Source organism: Astatotilapia calliptera, chromosome 19 (genome assembly GCF_964374335.1).
Source record: "Astatotilapia calliptera chromosome 19, fAstCal68.1, whole genome shotgun sequence".
NCBI classification, from domain to species: Eukaryota; Metazoa; Chordata; class Actinopteri; order Cichliformes; family Cichlidae; genus Astatotilapia; species Astatotilapia calliptera.
Window position 1 is genome coordinate 24,210,020 of NC_137440.1, and position 14,436 is coordinate 24,224,455.

Here is a 14,436-nt window from a genome sequence, read left to right on the forward strand (position 1 = left end):
GAGAATATAAAACTTTAACTATATATTGTGACAAATAAGTGTACAGTGTGTAAAAGCTGCCCACACATTACAGTCAATAATTTAAAAACAGCGTTTAGGTTCCATCCATTTTATTGAATTTAAAGACTTTCAAACAAACTTGTACAAATTGCAAAACAGATTTTGGTAACACCTCATTTTATTCTTATTATCATTATTAGGAAATAAATTAAGTGAAATGAAAGTAAACAATGTGAACAGACAACATAAAAATACAACAAAGAGCAAAACAAAGTAGAAAGAATGAAAGAAAAGAGGCAACTGTTTTTCACAAAATTTCAACTGCACCTTATGTGCAGCACACTAAAGCTGACTCACCAACCAAGCTTATTGCTGGCCAGTGTCTAAGTACCTTCTTGTAGCAAAGGACACCCCATGTGTGGACTGCTAATATGATGAAGCTCCATCCTGAAGTGTCTAATTTGAAATCTTATCATTTTTTTAACTGTAGTACTGTATTTACACACCAGGTGGCAACACAATCGTACAGTGATGCTAAAACTGCCTGCTCCGCCACCCACTCCCAACTCGATCAGTTTATCCTGGACGGCTGGCATTTTCCCACAAAGCTTCTAAAAAGCTTTGTGTTTGTTTTCACTGTGCTACATGCACGTTGAACTAAACACTTGTAATATTGTGGGGCATTTTGTCAAGCTTTTTTTTTTTTTAAACAATGTAAGAGCTTATTTAGAATCCTGTGAAATTGCAGCCAGTGGTTTAACATTTCTTATCTTTATTCTCTCCATACAAAGATCCAGCTTTGCAGAGCACAATCTCCTTATATTAGCTGCTCCCATTTAAAACCCACCACTGTCATAAATGCTTCTGCAAGAACTTAACCCACCACAGACATTCAAACATTCAAAAAGTCTCTCTCGCTCACCTTTCACTATAAATCAAGATCTTTTTTTTTTTTTTAATGAAGGCAAATTATCCTAATCAGAACAAATATTAAATACACCAAAGAAAAGGTTAATGCCAGCTTTCTGTGGAGAGCGGCATGTTTTTGTGTGGGAGTGGAGCTGTGGCGCAGGGAGGCATTAACAGAGTGGAGAAATCGATGCCCAGAGGGCGTTGTTTTCGGGTAGAGCGTGTCACTGCCAGCAGCATCTGATTTAGCCTCTATATTTCATTCAAGTCGGTCTGTTCACATTCTCTGCTACTCATTGGGAGTTGCGCTTTCTCATTGGTTAAATATATAAAATGGGCTTGTGCACAACAACCACAAAGTGCACTGCACATGCTGTAACGAGTTTAAGATGTTAAACTGGATTAAAAGAAATGTTATTTGTGTCTAGGGAACTATCATTGCACAGAAACCGCAGTCTGAACTGAAACACACGGAAAAGATTCTCTCGGCTTTTTCAGAGGTCAAGGCAAAATAACGTTGAACCTTCATTTTGTTTTGAAAAAGATTTATGGTGACTTGGTCATGTTGCCGCTCTAAACAGAGTAGCCATTCCTTTACACAACACAGAAGCCCAGAAAACCAGAGAAGAAAGAAAACAAAGCATTAGAAATAAAACCACCAAAAAAGATTATTTGTTAATAATATCAAAAATACCAACAAACAGGCAAAAAAAGAGAAAAAGATTGGTCACAGCAAATTTATGTACACGTACACATTAAGAAAAGAGCTGTCAGTGGAGTTGACGGGGGGTTGGTTGAGTGGGGAAGGAGGAGAAAAAAAGATTCGGGCAATTAGATAAGCCCTGTATCTTCACTATACAGGGGAGTTACAGAGGGGTGCCATGACGGCAGACGGGGGTTGTATGAGGTGAGAAGGAGGAGGGAGAGCCACGGTTGTATGTTCACCTCTTCTTGGGGGCTTGGGTGGTGCGGGGTGGGGTGACGGGCCGGCCAGAATTTACACCACCGTACTGATACTTGGCCTTCTTCTCTGAGGGCTTTAGGATCTTTAAAACACAAACACAGAGAAATGTGTCACTGTCAGTTCACACACACACACACACACACACACACACACACACACACAAACACCCGAAAAAGGCAAATGGTTTTCACACTACCTGGAAGGAGCACATGAGGGATTCATCAACACTCATCATACCGCCTGCATTATCAAACTCCCCGCAGTAGTTTGGAGCAGAGAAAAGTGTGACCAGTTGGCGTTTGGCAAAGAACTCGTATCCATCCTCCACAACCTGTTAAAAGAAAGATGACATTATTCCAGCGCCTACAAAAAAATCAATACCAAGAAACAGGCCTTCAGCTAGTTTCACAATCCAAGTTTGCTATCAAGGTTGAGTGTACGTAACCACCTACATCTGAAATCAATAAGAAAAACCAAATGCAGAGCTGAAATAACCGTGGGTAACTTAGGAACCAGTCTCCTGATTGTTCAGTTGTATGATCAGTACTTTGAGAAAGTCTTATTTGTGACAATCAACAGGCAACAGTGTCATAAGTGGATGACTCTTTATACTACAAGTGTTGCTCCTGTTTACCTTTCTCCATGCACTCCACTCCACTGGTAGGAGATCAAGTTAAGCAAGAGACATCTATTCTATCTCCAGGCCGTAAATGAATAAAGTGCCTCGTCATAGTTTGCATAATAATATTTCAAACAAGAAAAAATATTATAAACTGAGTGCCTGTATGTACAATACATGGGAGGAATACAGAGAACGAATGGGAGCAGGAAATTAGAAAGCTTCTATTAATAGATGTTTTCTGCTCTGTTTTCTGTGTCCTCTCATCAACAACATTAATTAAAATTGAGGATGGACATAACTGAAGCAAATGGATAAACAATTTTAAATCACAGAAAAAAAGAAAGAAAAAGGCTAATCAATATCCTAGCTTTGTGCCTACAGGAACTTTCACTTCACAATCAGACTCGTACCCAATTCCACTCCCAATTACCTGGTGGGCTCTGCAGATGAGGTCCAGGTCATGCCGGTTTAGGAACTTACTGACCACATCTGCTCCGAAGGTGAAGGAGACCCCGCGGTCGTTCTCTCCCCAGCCTTGTACATCCTTGTCTGGATCTGACCACAACAGGTCACACAGCAGACCTGGGATACACACAGGTAGAAGATAGATGGACCCGAGGAACACAAAGCGGGGAAAAAAGTGGAAAGGAGAGAATAAACAGACAAATGGAAAAATCTGCTAAAACCTTGGCTGATGTAACAAAGATGATCTACTGATGAAACAGTCATACACTCAGGAAGAGCGAGGCTGTTTTTTCTATTTAAAAATAAACTTAAATTCCTGGGAGGAATCCAGAGGAAGTGAACATGTTCAGTGTCAAGTACGAGCATACATCTAAGAACATGCAGGTACACACAGTACCTGTGTCGGGCACGTCTGTGGGCCTCATGATCCTGCGGATTTGCTCCATCGACTGCAAGTCCGGTGACAGCCCTGGAACAAAAAGGCAAAAAGATTGCTTTTGATTAAAGAAACTATAGAGCTATTTCAAACACGGGTTAATAAAAAGCTGCAGTTCAGATTCAGGGCAGCGAGTGTCGACGGTAGCTCCCTCACCTCCATGGCAGCAGAAGATTTTCTCATCAATAATAGCAGCAATGGGGAGGCAGTTAAAGCAGTCAGTGAAAGTCTTCCACAACTTGATGTTGAACCTGCGCTTGCCTGGTGAAAGAAATCAAAAGATATTCTCAGAACTGAACTGCACCTGTGTAAAGCCTCAGTTTATTAGTACTTACACTCGTCGTAGAACCCATAGATGCGGTTGATGGAAGCACACTCATGGTTGCCCCTGAGCAGGAAAAAGTTCTCTGGGTATTTGATCTTGTAGGCAAGCAGAAGGCAAATGGTTTCCAGGGATTGTTTCCCTCTGTCTACATAATCACCCAGGAAAAGGTAATTTGCCTCTGGAGGGAAGCCACCATATTCAAACAGCCTCAATAGGTCTGTGTACTGCCCATGAATATCACCTGAAACAGAGGTAAAAGGGATGAGGGGACAGGCAAGTAAGGGTGTTAATTTGACAGTTTAAAGGCAGGATGTTGTAGTTAAACAGAGACAGGCAGGAGGAGAAGTCTGCCTAGAGGGAAAAAAAGTGTAGAAATATTTTTAATGCTGTGTTTTTCTACCTCCTGGCTCCTACATGCACAACTCACTGAAGTTGTTTGGATTTTAAGATAAGATCTGCAAGACATGTAGTTTGGTTGGGACATAAGACTGAGCCTATATTAGGACTGCGTGAGCAAGCCAAACAACACACACACACACACACACACACACACACACACACACACACACACACACACACACACACACACACAAAAACCATTAAAACTGTCACCAGAGCACGCAAAGTAAGCTACTGAGGCAAAGAACGCTCGCAATCCACATTAATTACAAAAGGACATCCATCCAAAAATCCACACACACACACATATCTACACAAACTTGCTTTAATTTTAACCACTCTCTGAGGATTAACGCTCAATCTCCTTCCTCTTTGACATTTAGACAGGCAGTGATGAGCGGTAGTCGCTCTCACCAGAGCACAGGGTCTCTGCAGAGGAGACTCACTTCATCACCTAGCCAAGACCTGCTTCCTTTTATATCCTCTTGCACCAGCTAAAGAGATGCTCTAATTTGGGCTAAGTGCTCCAGACACAGATGACTACAGAGAGGCCTACCAGAAAAGCGTTTGCATAATAACAGGCTTTATTATGACCAAAACGGAAAGCCAATTCATGCACCACACTCATTACAACATGGCACAAATTACAATGAAATGACAGCCCTTGTTAAGCAGTCCAGCTGTCTGGCCTTAAAATAAAATGACCAATGAAAAAGTAAATTTTATATTGAAGTCATATTGAGGTTGGCTGGCATGATTTTTTCCCCTATTTCACGGTGCCCATCAGGCATCCATGCACCAAAACCCAAACCAAGGCTGGCACCAAATCGTATATGGCTACAGGCCTACACTTAGGACAGCATGCAAAGGCACATTCTTCCATGCAAATAAATAATTTATGGAATAGCTTTAAGTCTGGAAGTATGTTATTTTCTGTTTTTGGTGTTCTTAGCTGGCTGGCTTGTGTTTCACAGCCTCCTACTTTATCTATTTATTTAAAGTTTTGCTCCAGACATGCAGCCCACTGGTCAAGATCTAAGGCATTTACACTGTAGTAACAACTTCATAATCCTTCACATTAATATTACAATATTGAAACGTGAGCGAATTACATATTAATGCAGACATTAATGCACAAAATCCAGGTCACAAGCTGTCAGTATGAAATCAGCAAAGCTTCTTAAAAGTCCAAACTACCACTTTAATTGCTGTTTTTAAAGTGATATCTGGAGTTTAACCTGCTCATCAGAGAGACATGAGGAGTTGGTGGGTGGGCTGGGGTGTAAGAGAGGGATCAGCATTTTTTTTGTTTGTTATTTTCCCATTTTGAGTTGTGGAGGGTGGCATAGTGACATGGTGGTTAGCACTGCCTTTCTGGATGGAAATTGCATGTTCTCCCTGTGCCTGGATGGTTTATAACTGAGTTTTCTGAAGTTCCCAAACACATGCATCCTAGGTTAACTGCTGATTCTAAATTGGCCATAGGCATGAACGGCTGTTTGTCTCTGTTGTGTCTGTTTAGGGTGTTACCTCTTTCTTGCCCTATGACAGGGATAGGCTCATGACCTTGGACTGGATAAGAAGAAGAAAAATGGATGGATGTCTGATGGAGGTCAACTATAGCTTACTATTATGTTAACTTTAGCTGAGGTGTGATACTATGGCAACTTTTTATTTCTCCCTTCTCCACTGATGATGCTGAATATCCAGATTTTACCTGTACAAGTTTAATATATTTTAAATTACTATTAGTACAAGTCACATACAGTATTTGTTTTGCTCACAAAGGTCTGCCAGGTTCATTTTACACTCGGTATGATCAATTCCACACTAAGAGCTACTGTATGACTAACATGAAAAAAAAGAAAAAAAAAATGAAATGAAACATACTGATATGAATGTGAATTTGCAGGATTTTTTTTGGTTTGTTTGTTTTTTTTAAAAAAAAGGGCAGCCTCTGCCTGCACTCTTACAAGAAACTGTAGGTTGTCAGTGAGTGAATTATTTACTTGGCCTGTTTCTGTTCCGTCAAAACAAACAGACAGTAGAAGCACAGAGATTATGGGTTCAAAACCAGTGCAGAAAAAGGAAAGCTAAAAACAAAACAAAACACAATGCAGAACCACAAATTAGCAGGATTTATCTTCCAAGAGAACGCAATATAAAAGTTCATAAAACATTTTTAGAAAAACAACAGTGCACAACAGCATGGGCTATGTTGTCCATTTGTGGTACAAGCATTAGAGTACAGGTGTTTTAGGAATACTGAATAATACCGCTCAGAGTATATTTGTAAACACTAAGCTAACAGGGTTATTGTCTCGAACGATAGTATAGTGTGTTCAGGTAAGAATATCACCTTGGGGATCATGACGCACACGTCAAATTTAAAGAAAAACAACAAATGTAAATAAAACAGGTACAGTACACAGATCAAGTTTTCGTGATCTTTAAAATATTACAGTAGCCTAATACAGCAATGTTTCCTCCTGCTTCTAGAAACACTCTTGCTCCACTGGCTGAGGCCAAACCCTGTCACATGTTTTTTTCCCTTCTTCCTTAAGTTTGTCCTTTACCACTTTCCTTCAACAAAAACAAAATAAACAGCTGTCTGGTTAAAGACTGACCTTGCCGAATTCTGTGATTTAACGATAATGATGGTAAATGCAAGAAAAGAATCTATTTTAGCATCGCAGACAGACTTGCAATCAACTTAATCCAGGGTCTTTAATCAAGAAAACTAGAGACGTCTTAATTAAAGGAAAAAGTCTACAATTGAAACTGATTTGTGGTGCAATCTTGTGTTCTGTTCTAACTAACTATCAACACACACCCGCCTAATGTGCTCCCTACTTGGGACAAACACCACAGTCTCGTTAAGAGCAAAATTGCACCAAATTAAAGTGAAGTTTATATTGCACCTTGGCAGAATTTGTAAAATCTTAGTGATGTTTTGCAGTTCCAATAGCTTTAGGTCCTCTTTATGTTTCCATGGATAGTGTGAGAGTTTATTCTAGCTGCAGCAAAAGGATAATAAACTTACTCTATAACTAAACTAAACAGGGGCTCAAGTATCCTCTATCACTCTCATTAAAAACACACAAGGATAGCATGTCTTTGGGCAAGTATGGAAAAGAGAGATAATTATCGTAAGCAATTTCTGTTTCATAGTTCATATCATAATACTTTCATATTATTCTCTTCAATTTGTGAACTGTTTGTGCTGCTTCTCAATCACTCCTTGTAGTCAAGAAGTAATAAAAGGTATCTTATTTGCTAGGGGTATAATAATTCTGAAACTGAGGCTCATAATATAAACCAAGGATTTGGAGAATTGTTTCACATTTACGATTTACCTCAGGCCTGCTCATACACAGAGCACACAGCATTGATGTTTGTGGTCTTTCTTCAACTAATTCAACTGATTAACAAATCTAACCCTTTGGTTATTTTGCAGACAACTCTAATTACAAGATGGTGGGGGTTTTTTTTGTTTTTTTTTTTAAATCATAGATTATTTTTTGTAGCAAAAAAAAATAAAAATCCTCACCCTCATAATGATGGTTATTAGAAGTCTGTGTTTAAGTTTACACAGTGGCAAAGCTGCAAGCTTGGGAAACATTCACTAGTAGAATTACGATAAGCAGATGAGATCGTGTGCAAGTAAGTTCAGAACCTGATCCATGTGACCTAAGTAAATAATTGAAGACATTCACTGTTTGGTCTTTATAGTCAGTGCTTGCCTGCCATCACAGCTGTGGGTTAAAGGCAGCTAATTAGCCTGAGGTTATAGGTTCAAGAACTAAACATATAAAGTTACAATTACAAACAGCACCATCTAGAACTCATCAAAGTTAGACCTGTATGGAGAAAGGCAGACATGGCCTTTGTAAAGCTAGCTGTACTGATCACTGAGATGTTAGACATATAGACACCACCAACGTCAGCATTCAATTAAAATTCCTTACTGCTTCACTTACAATATAAATAGCGCTATCTGAGGCTGAGTGTTTAGGTGGTATACAGTATTACTTTCAAGGGCAGACACATGTAATAGACAGTTCAGAGTTGTTTGAAGTTGCTGCAATACACTGGAGGAATGAGATAAAGCATGTGGGAGTGTGCAGAGATATGCAGGAGCCAGTTAGGCACAGCAACAGTGATGGCTATTTCAAATGCAGAAAGAAGAAGCTCACTTGTAAAAGTGTATTTCTCTGCTTGTTTTTCATTTATCTATAGTATGTGTGTAATCTGTGCATATGTGTGAATGTATTCTCTGTTACATACATGGAGCAGCTGAGTCAAGAGAGTAACAGTGACTTACTATATGACCCAGGATAAGACAGTGTTACCCGGTCTGGTTACATAAGTCTGAGCTGCATCAAAGAAATAGATTGCTGCTGTGGGCTATGCAAAGTTTGTGGTCTGTGCTTTGCAGAGTGGGGGTTTGCCATCAGTGCACCCAACCCTTTGCAGCCAGACTATAGCATTAAAAATTCAGATTATGTTGTTGTTTGACATTTCAAAAGGCCGCAGAAAAATAATCAAAACCTATAGAGTACGTGTTAAACCAATTATTGGACCAAAGGGAAAACAAACAGAGAAAATATCAATGGTGCCCATGTTTTTAGGTTCCTTTAATTTTCTGTGTTCGTAAACAATTTAATTGAGAGTTAGGTCAGGGCAGAAAACACTGACCACAGATCTTCAGGGGCGCTTCCAGCTCCAGCAGGATGGGTTGGCTGAGGAAGATCTCCCTGGATTTGATGCAAAGACCCCGCACCTCCGCCTCTGTCATCTGGACTATCTTCCCCGGGCGACATCCCCGCACTAAGGAGGAGACAAACTACACAGTCAGTGCTATTGTCAAGTGAGTGAGTTATCAACAATCAGTGTGTAAAAAAACTCCCAAAAAACAAAACAACACCAGCAACACAAACTTCATCAAAATTAGGCCATGACAGAATAATGCTTCACCTAAGGGAAAAATACTTGTGGCAGTATCACAAAAGCCAATAAACTGAGGGCGTAATGATTCTGTAGCCTATAGCTGCTTATTCTCAGCCATACTTTAGAAACACGCTGCTTATTCTGTGAGAGCAGCTTGCATCTGAGCACTGGTGTGGGTTTATTGGCTGTGTAGCTGCAGTAGCTTAAGCCTACTTTCTGGCGTTCCGCCACAGCTCTGGGTGAAGATTTATCTTATAACGATAAAAAAGGGGAGTGAGAAATGCAAACGCTGGTTATAGTCAGCAGCTGAAACAGACAAAGATATGAAAAGTGAGATTATAACTTAAGAACTACTTGCTTGCCATCTTATCTGGAGGCTGGAATAGACAAAAGTTAAGTTTTATATTGTTTGAAATAGTCTGTGCCTGATATATTTGACATTTTCAATTTCAGGTCTGAAAAAAAATGTAATATTTCTGAATATTTCTTAAAGATTGTCTATAAAGAGCACATTATCAGTCACACAGCATTATAGCTATGCAAAATCATACCAGTAATAGAATCAGCCTTTGGGAGATGACTACGCACGACAGTAAGCGTGACTAGTCTATGTAAAGTAAAGGCAATTGGACTGTAATGTCCTATTTGACAGAAATCTATGCATTTTCTTATTATTACTGACAATCTGATAAAAATGAAACTTAATTTAACAAAAGTAGTTAAAATTATTTCTTTGCAACAGTGGAAGAGAGCATAAGAATGCGTTTGAGGGAGGCAGCTATGGTTAAATGAGAGTTGATGAAAGTCAAGATACAAAGTATTTAAGTGTACGTTCTGCTTGTTAAATGGTAATTTGCTGAACTGCTATACAGCTCATGCAAAGAGGGTTTCAACTGCTATTTTTATTCTCAGTTCTTATCATTCTGGCGCTAGTCATGTTCCTTTGGCATTGGCTAAAAACCCTGTAGGCGAGGCAAACATTTCTTTACGCAGGAAAAACCACTTGTTATGGTAGTAACTGTGAACAAAAGCTGAAATGAATATAAATGGATAACAGACTCAATAATGATCTCATAATACTCTCTTTTAACTCCTAGGTTGACATTACAAAAAGCAAATCAAAGCAAGGCATGAAGGCATATTCTCTGCATGGAAACAAAAGTGTTTTGTTATTGCCTTTAAGCTAGACGCCCACAAAAGAGCCCAATAAAGGGTAGCTGAGCCTAGTGAAGCGAATGCATGTTAGTCAGAGAATGAGTTTCTATACCCTTTTTCAATGTAGCTTTTTCTGTTGTATTTAATGGATACCATTACAGAATGACCACAGAATGACCCCACAAGGGAGCAGTTCAAATTGATGTGTTTGTGTGGAATTCCTAAAGCTTAGTGCCTGATGTTTCTGTACATATATAAACATTTATATGCATTCTGTTTACACTGAGAGTAAAACTCCCTGACTCTCAGTGTTTCATTAGCTAAGAAATCCAACCAAATCTGAGTTTAAGCGAGTAAATCACAGGAATATAAACCAAATCCACAGTGTCAAAAACTGTTCAACGGCTCCTCCGTTAATATTTCTTATTCTCCATCTACTGAATCAGCACTGCTACATTTCCCATCTGCTTCTCAGAGTGCGGAGCATGAAATCGCAGAAGTAAGGCTCTTTCCTCAACAGCCCAGCCTCATCAGAGCAGAGCAAGTTAAGCTTGGATGTTTAGCCTGCTCAGCTTTAACAGTGAACCTTTTACTGTTCGCACTTGCACTCTGCAGGCTGGCACTTTTAAAAGAGATTATGTACTTAATACTACTGAGGGGGCAAAGGCCAAACTGAAGCAATGACAAGGATTTTGCAACAATCAGAATCAGAATCATTGTTTGTTTGTCTTGCAAAACTGTGCGAGCGTTCACATGTTTTATAAGAATGAATAAGCAGTCTCAATGACACTTTTTCTCACACAGAAAAACAAACAGTAAGCTACTTTGTTATGCTGGAATGCAGAATAAAGGCATTTCAAAGGGCTTTCTTCAGAAACTTGACACAAGACCATTATGAGTCTCTTGATATATAACTGGGAATCTGTGGTAAACACTGGGAAAACAGAGTTTGTGTTTTGTATTACTTTAGTATTCTAATCAGCTCTGAGGCAAAACCTTTGATTAAAGAAGATGTGTCATGTATTTATTGCTTAATTAATACTCAGTTATAACTATTTATGATGCTCACATCAGTAACTGAAAGGGTAACCAAATACTTATCTATGAGACAATAACATAATAATAAAATAAAAAACTTTTGTAGACCGCAAAGATTATTACCAAACTAATCACTTACGAAAGACGTCAAATGCCAAGTTCAACTGGCATTACAAATATGAGCAATGTAATCAACAAGTCACAGTTGGAGCTGAGTGCCAAGGAAAAGTGCGTCAGCGGAGGACTTTTGAGCAGAGATAAATGGTTGGCCAAAAGTCACACACACAGCTGTCTCAAAGTCACCTTTCTGTATTCAAAACAACTCTTTAAATCTGAACTGGTAAGAAACCCAGGGAGATGCAGTTACCACCAAGAATTATCCTAGCATCCTCCCCCAGAGTCAAAGACAGCAGTGGAAAGTATGCCAAGGACAGCTGAATTCGCTGTAGTGGTCTGCTATGACTCAAAGGATATCTCAGGGGAACAGAAAACTCACGGTCTTCTATGAAGCAGCTGGTCAGCCATCATCCTTCTTTCTGCTTGGCCCAAATATCCTCATTCTTAGACATCACCAAAATTCCCCAAAGTATAAAAGCAAACAACGTCATTGTGAACACAGTATGACTTAAACATCCCTGTAGATGAGCCAAAGAAACACATATTTCACTAATATTCTTTTATCACATGTGTGTTTCTTAATTCTGATGTACCTTTAGTGCGAACAAAGATATATAAAGGTAATATGTGAGCATGAGTGTCCTGAATCACACCAACCTACCCACTAAAAAAGACACCTCCAAACCAAGTCACTCCAAAAAAGGTAACTTTATTTAAAAAAACAACCCAATAGTTAACCAGCTATGATTCATTCAGGATCTAGTGATAAACGACACCCATTAAAGCTATTTGTGTTTTATTATTATTATTCTTTTCCACTTATTTATAGAGCACACCTAATAACCAGGTCACTAATACACAAAAATTTGTGGGGGCAGCAAATAAAATAATGACAACCGTCAGCACCGCGGATGTGGGGCAAACGCGTTTAAACCAAAGGGAGCTGCAATACTACTGCGTAACAGTACAACGATTCAACCTACAACAGTAACAATGACTTTATACTATGCACGCAGGACGAGGAGGAAAGAAAACGTCCCCGCCCCTCCTTCTTGACATCAGCCCCACATAATTTGGCAAATGGGGTAAAACGAAAAATGCCGCAAACACAGCAGACCGAAAGTTTAATTACACACTAAAGTAAAGGCCACGACACGATACGTTATCTGCCAAACGTAACCGCAGATTATTGCTGCGCAAACACACGCTAGGCTTTCAGCGCTTGCAGTGTTTATAAACACGACCAGCTAACGGTAACGTTGGCCGAAGCTAGCCGGGCATAGCGTTAAAATGGACTGACGTTAGCCCTACCAGCTAACACTTTCCTGCATTTTGCGAGGCAACCGCGACAGTTACCGGATATTATTTAAACCCCATTTTTTGAACACCGAACCCTTCACCTGTTCCCCACAAAACACACAGTAAATATAACTCAAATTGTTCACCTTCCAACAGCCGAGAGATGAGGCTATCCACGTTCAATTCACCCTCCGCCATCTTCACACTGCTGTTGTACGTACAGTGTTGGCCGCTTCAGTTCCCCCAGCCGACACCAGGGGGGGTTGTTGCTCACAAACCGGTTGCCAAAGACCTTGACCAGGGAGCAGATTAGTGAATAATCCACTTTATTTTTTATTTTTTACCTCCTTTATATACAGCCCACCATCTACTATAACTATACAAAAATATTAATAAAATTACAATTGTTTAAATAGGAATTGGGATGAAATCTAAAAACGTACGAAAAGTATGAAAGGTACAGTAGCATGTTCAAGGTTCAAGGTTCTTTATTTGTCACATGCATAGTTATACAAGTATAACACACAGTGAAATGTAGCCTGACACGCTCCTCGACATGTGCAAAAATGGGGGGGGGGGGGTAGAGGAAGAACATTATATATATATATATATATATATATATAGTATATACATTGGGTGAATGTGCAGTAGTAGCAGCAAGCAGGCGAATTTTGTACATTAATATGAATAGACATCTGACTATTTTACAGGATAGACAATATAAACATATTTAAAATTAAAGGAATTTGGAATGTACATTGTTCCTTGGTTTAGAGTGTCTGGAAGAGAATCTTGTCTCAGTCAATTATAGATGATGTGAGAGGGCGGGTGTGTGTGTGTTTAGGGCCCGGATGGCTTGGGGATAGAAGCTCCTCTTGAGTCTCTCTGTCCTTGCCTGGATGATGCGGAAACTTCTACCAGATTGCAGAAGTTTGTTGCCAGGATGGGACGGGTCCTTCAGTATCTGCGCTGCTCTAGTCCGGCATCTCCTGGTGTAGGTGTCCTGGAGCGGGGGGAGAGCAATCCTGCAGCAGCGTTCTGCTTTACGGATCACTCTCTGGAGAGCTTTTTGGTCCTTCACACAGCTGTTCCCAAACCACGATGTCATGTTCTGTGTGAGGATGCTCTCCACAGCGCCTGTATAGAAAATCCTGAGGATCTTTGGAGAGACCCTGAACTTCCTCAGTTGTCGTAGGTGATACAGGCGCTGCCTAGCCTTTTTGGTCTGGACCTGAATGTGGGCAGCCCATGTCAAGTCTGAGGAGATGTGCAGTCCTTTAAGATACTTGAAGGACTGCACCCTCTCCACTTGATGATGATAATGGGCTTGTAGTCTCTGTGCTGACCCCTTCTGAAGTCCACCACCAGCTCTTTGGTCTTGCCGACGTTCAGCTGGAGGTGGTTGTCCTGGCACTATGATGCCAGATTCTTCACTTCATCCATGTAGGCCGCCTCATCGTTGTTGGAGATGGCACCCAACACCACTGTGTCGTCAGCAAACTTCACAATGGTGTTGGAGCCATGGGTGGCCACACAGTCTGAAGTGTAGAGGGAGTAGAGCAGTGGCGAGAGGACACATCCCTGAGGTGCTCCTGTGTTGATGGTGATGCTGTTAGAGACGCATCCACCCAATGTAGATGTGTAAGCAGCCACCCCTGTATAGACTTGCTACATTATTACTGATTCAAAAAACAAACAAAGTAAAGGTTACATCAGGTTACACATAGTAAACTGATCTGGTTTGTAATTATGTCTGC

General features: G+C 40.1%; 1 protein-coding gene across 1 annotated transcript; it reads right to left on the reverse strand.

The window, feature by feature from the left end:
* Nucleotides 1-93: 93 nt before the first annotated feature.
* LOC113012140 (serine/threonine-protein phosphatase PP1-beta catalytic subunit-like) lies at nt 94-12,980 on the reverse strand. The gene is made up of 8 exons (XM_026152156.2): nt 12,826-12,980; nt 8,819-8,950; nt 3,732-3,962; nt 3,553-3,657; nt 3,358-3,429; nt 2,926-3,077; nt 2,070-2,204; nt 94-1,955 (listed from the first exon to the last, which is right to left on the reverse strand). Exons 1-8 carry the CDS (start codon nt 12,875-12,877, stop codon nt 1,851-1,853), a joined length of 984 nt encoding a protein of 327 aa, XP_026007941.1. The 5' UTR covers nt 12,878-12,980; the 3' UTR covers nt 94-1,850.
* Between the last annotated feature and the right edge of the window lie 1,456 nt (nt 12,981-14,436).

Excerpts from the sequence above, each read along its gene's own strand:
- LOC113012140 (XM_026152156.2), bottom strand. The coding sequence starts at position 12,877 with ATGGCGGAGGGTGAATTGAACGTGGATAGCCTCATCTCTCGGCTGTTG. Across the intron at positions 3,963-8,818 it reads AGCGCCCCTGAAGATCTGTG|GTGATATTCATGGGCAGTAC; the intron begins GTCAGTGTTTTC and ends CCTCTGTTTCAG. Across the intron at positions 1,956-2,069 it reads CCCTCATGTGCTCCTTCCAG|ATCCTAAAGCCCTCAGAGAA; the intron begins GTAGTGTGAAAA and ends TGTGTTTTAAAG.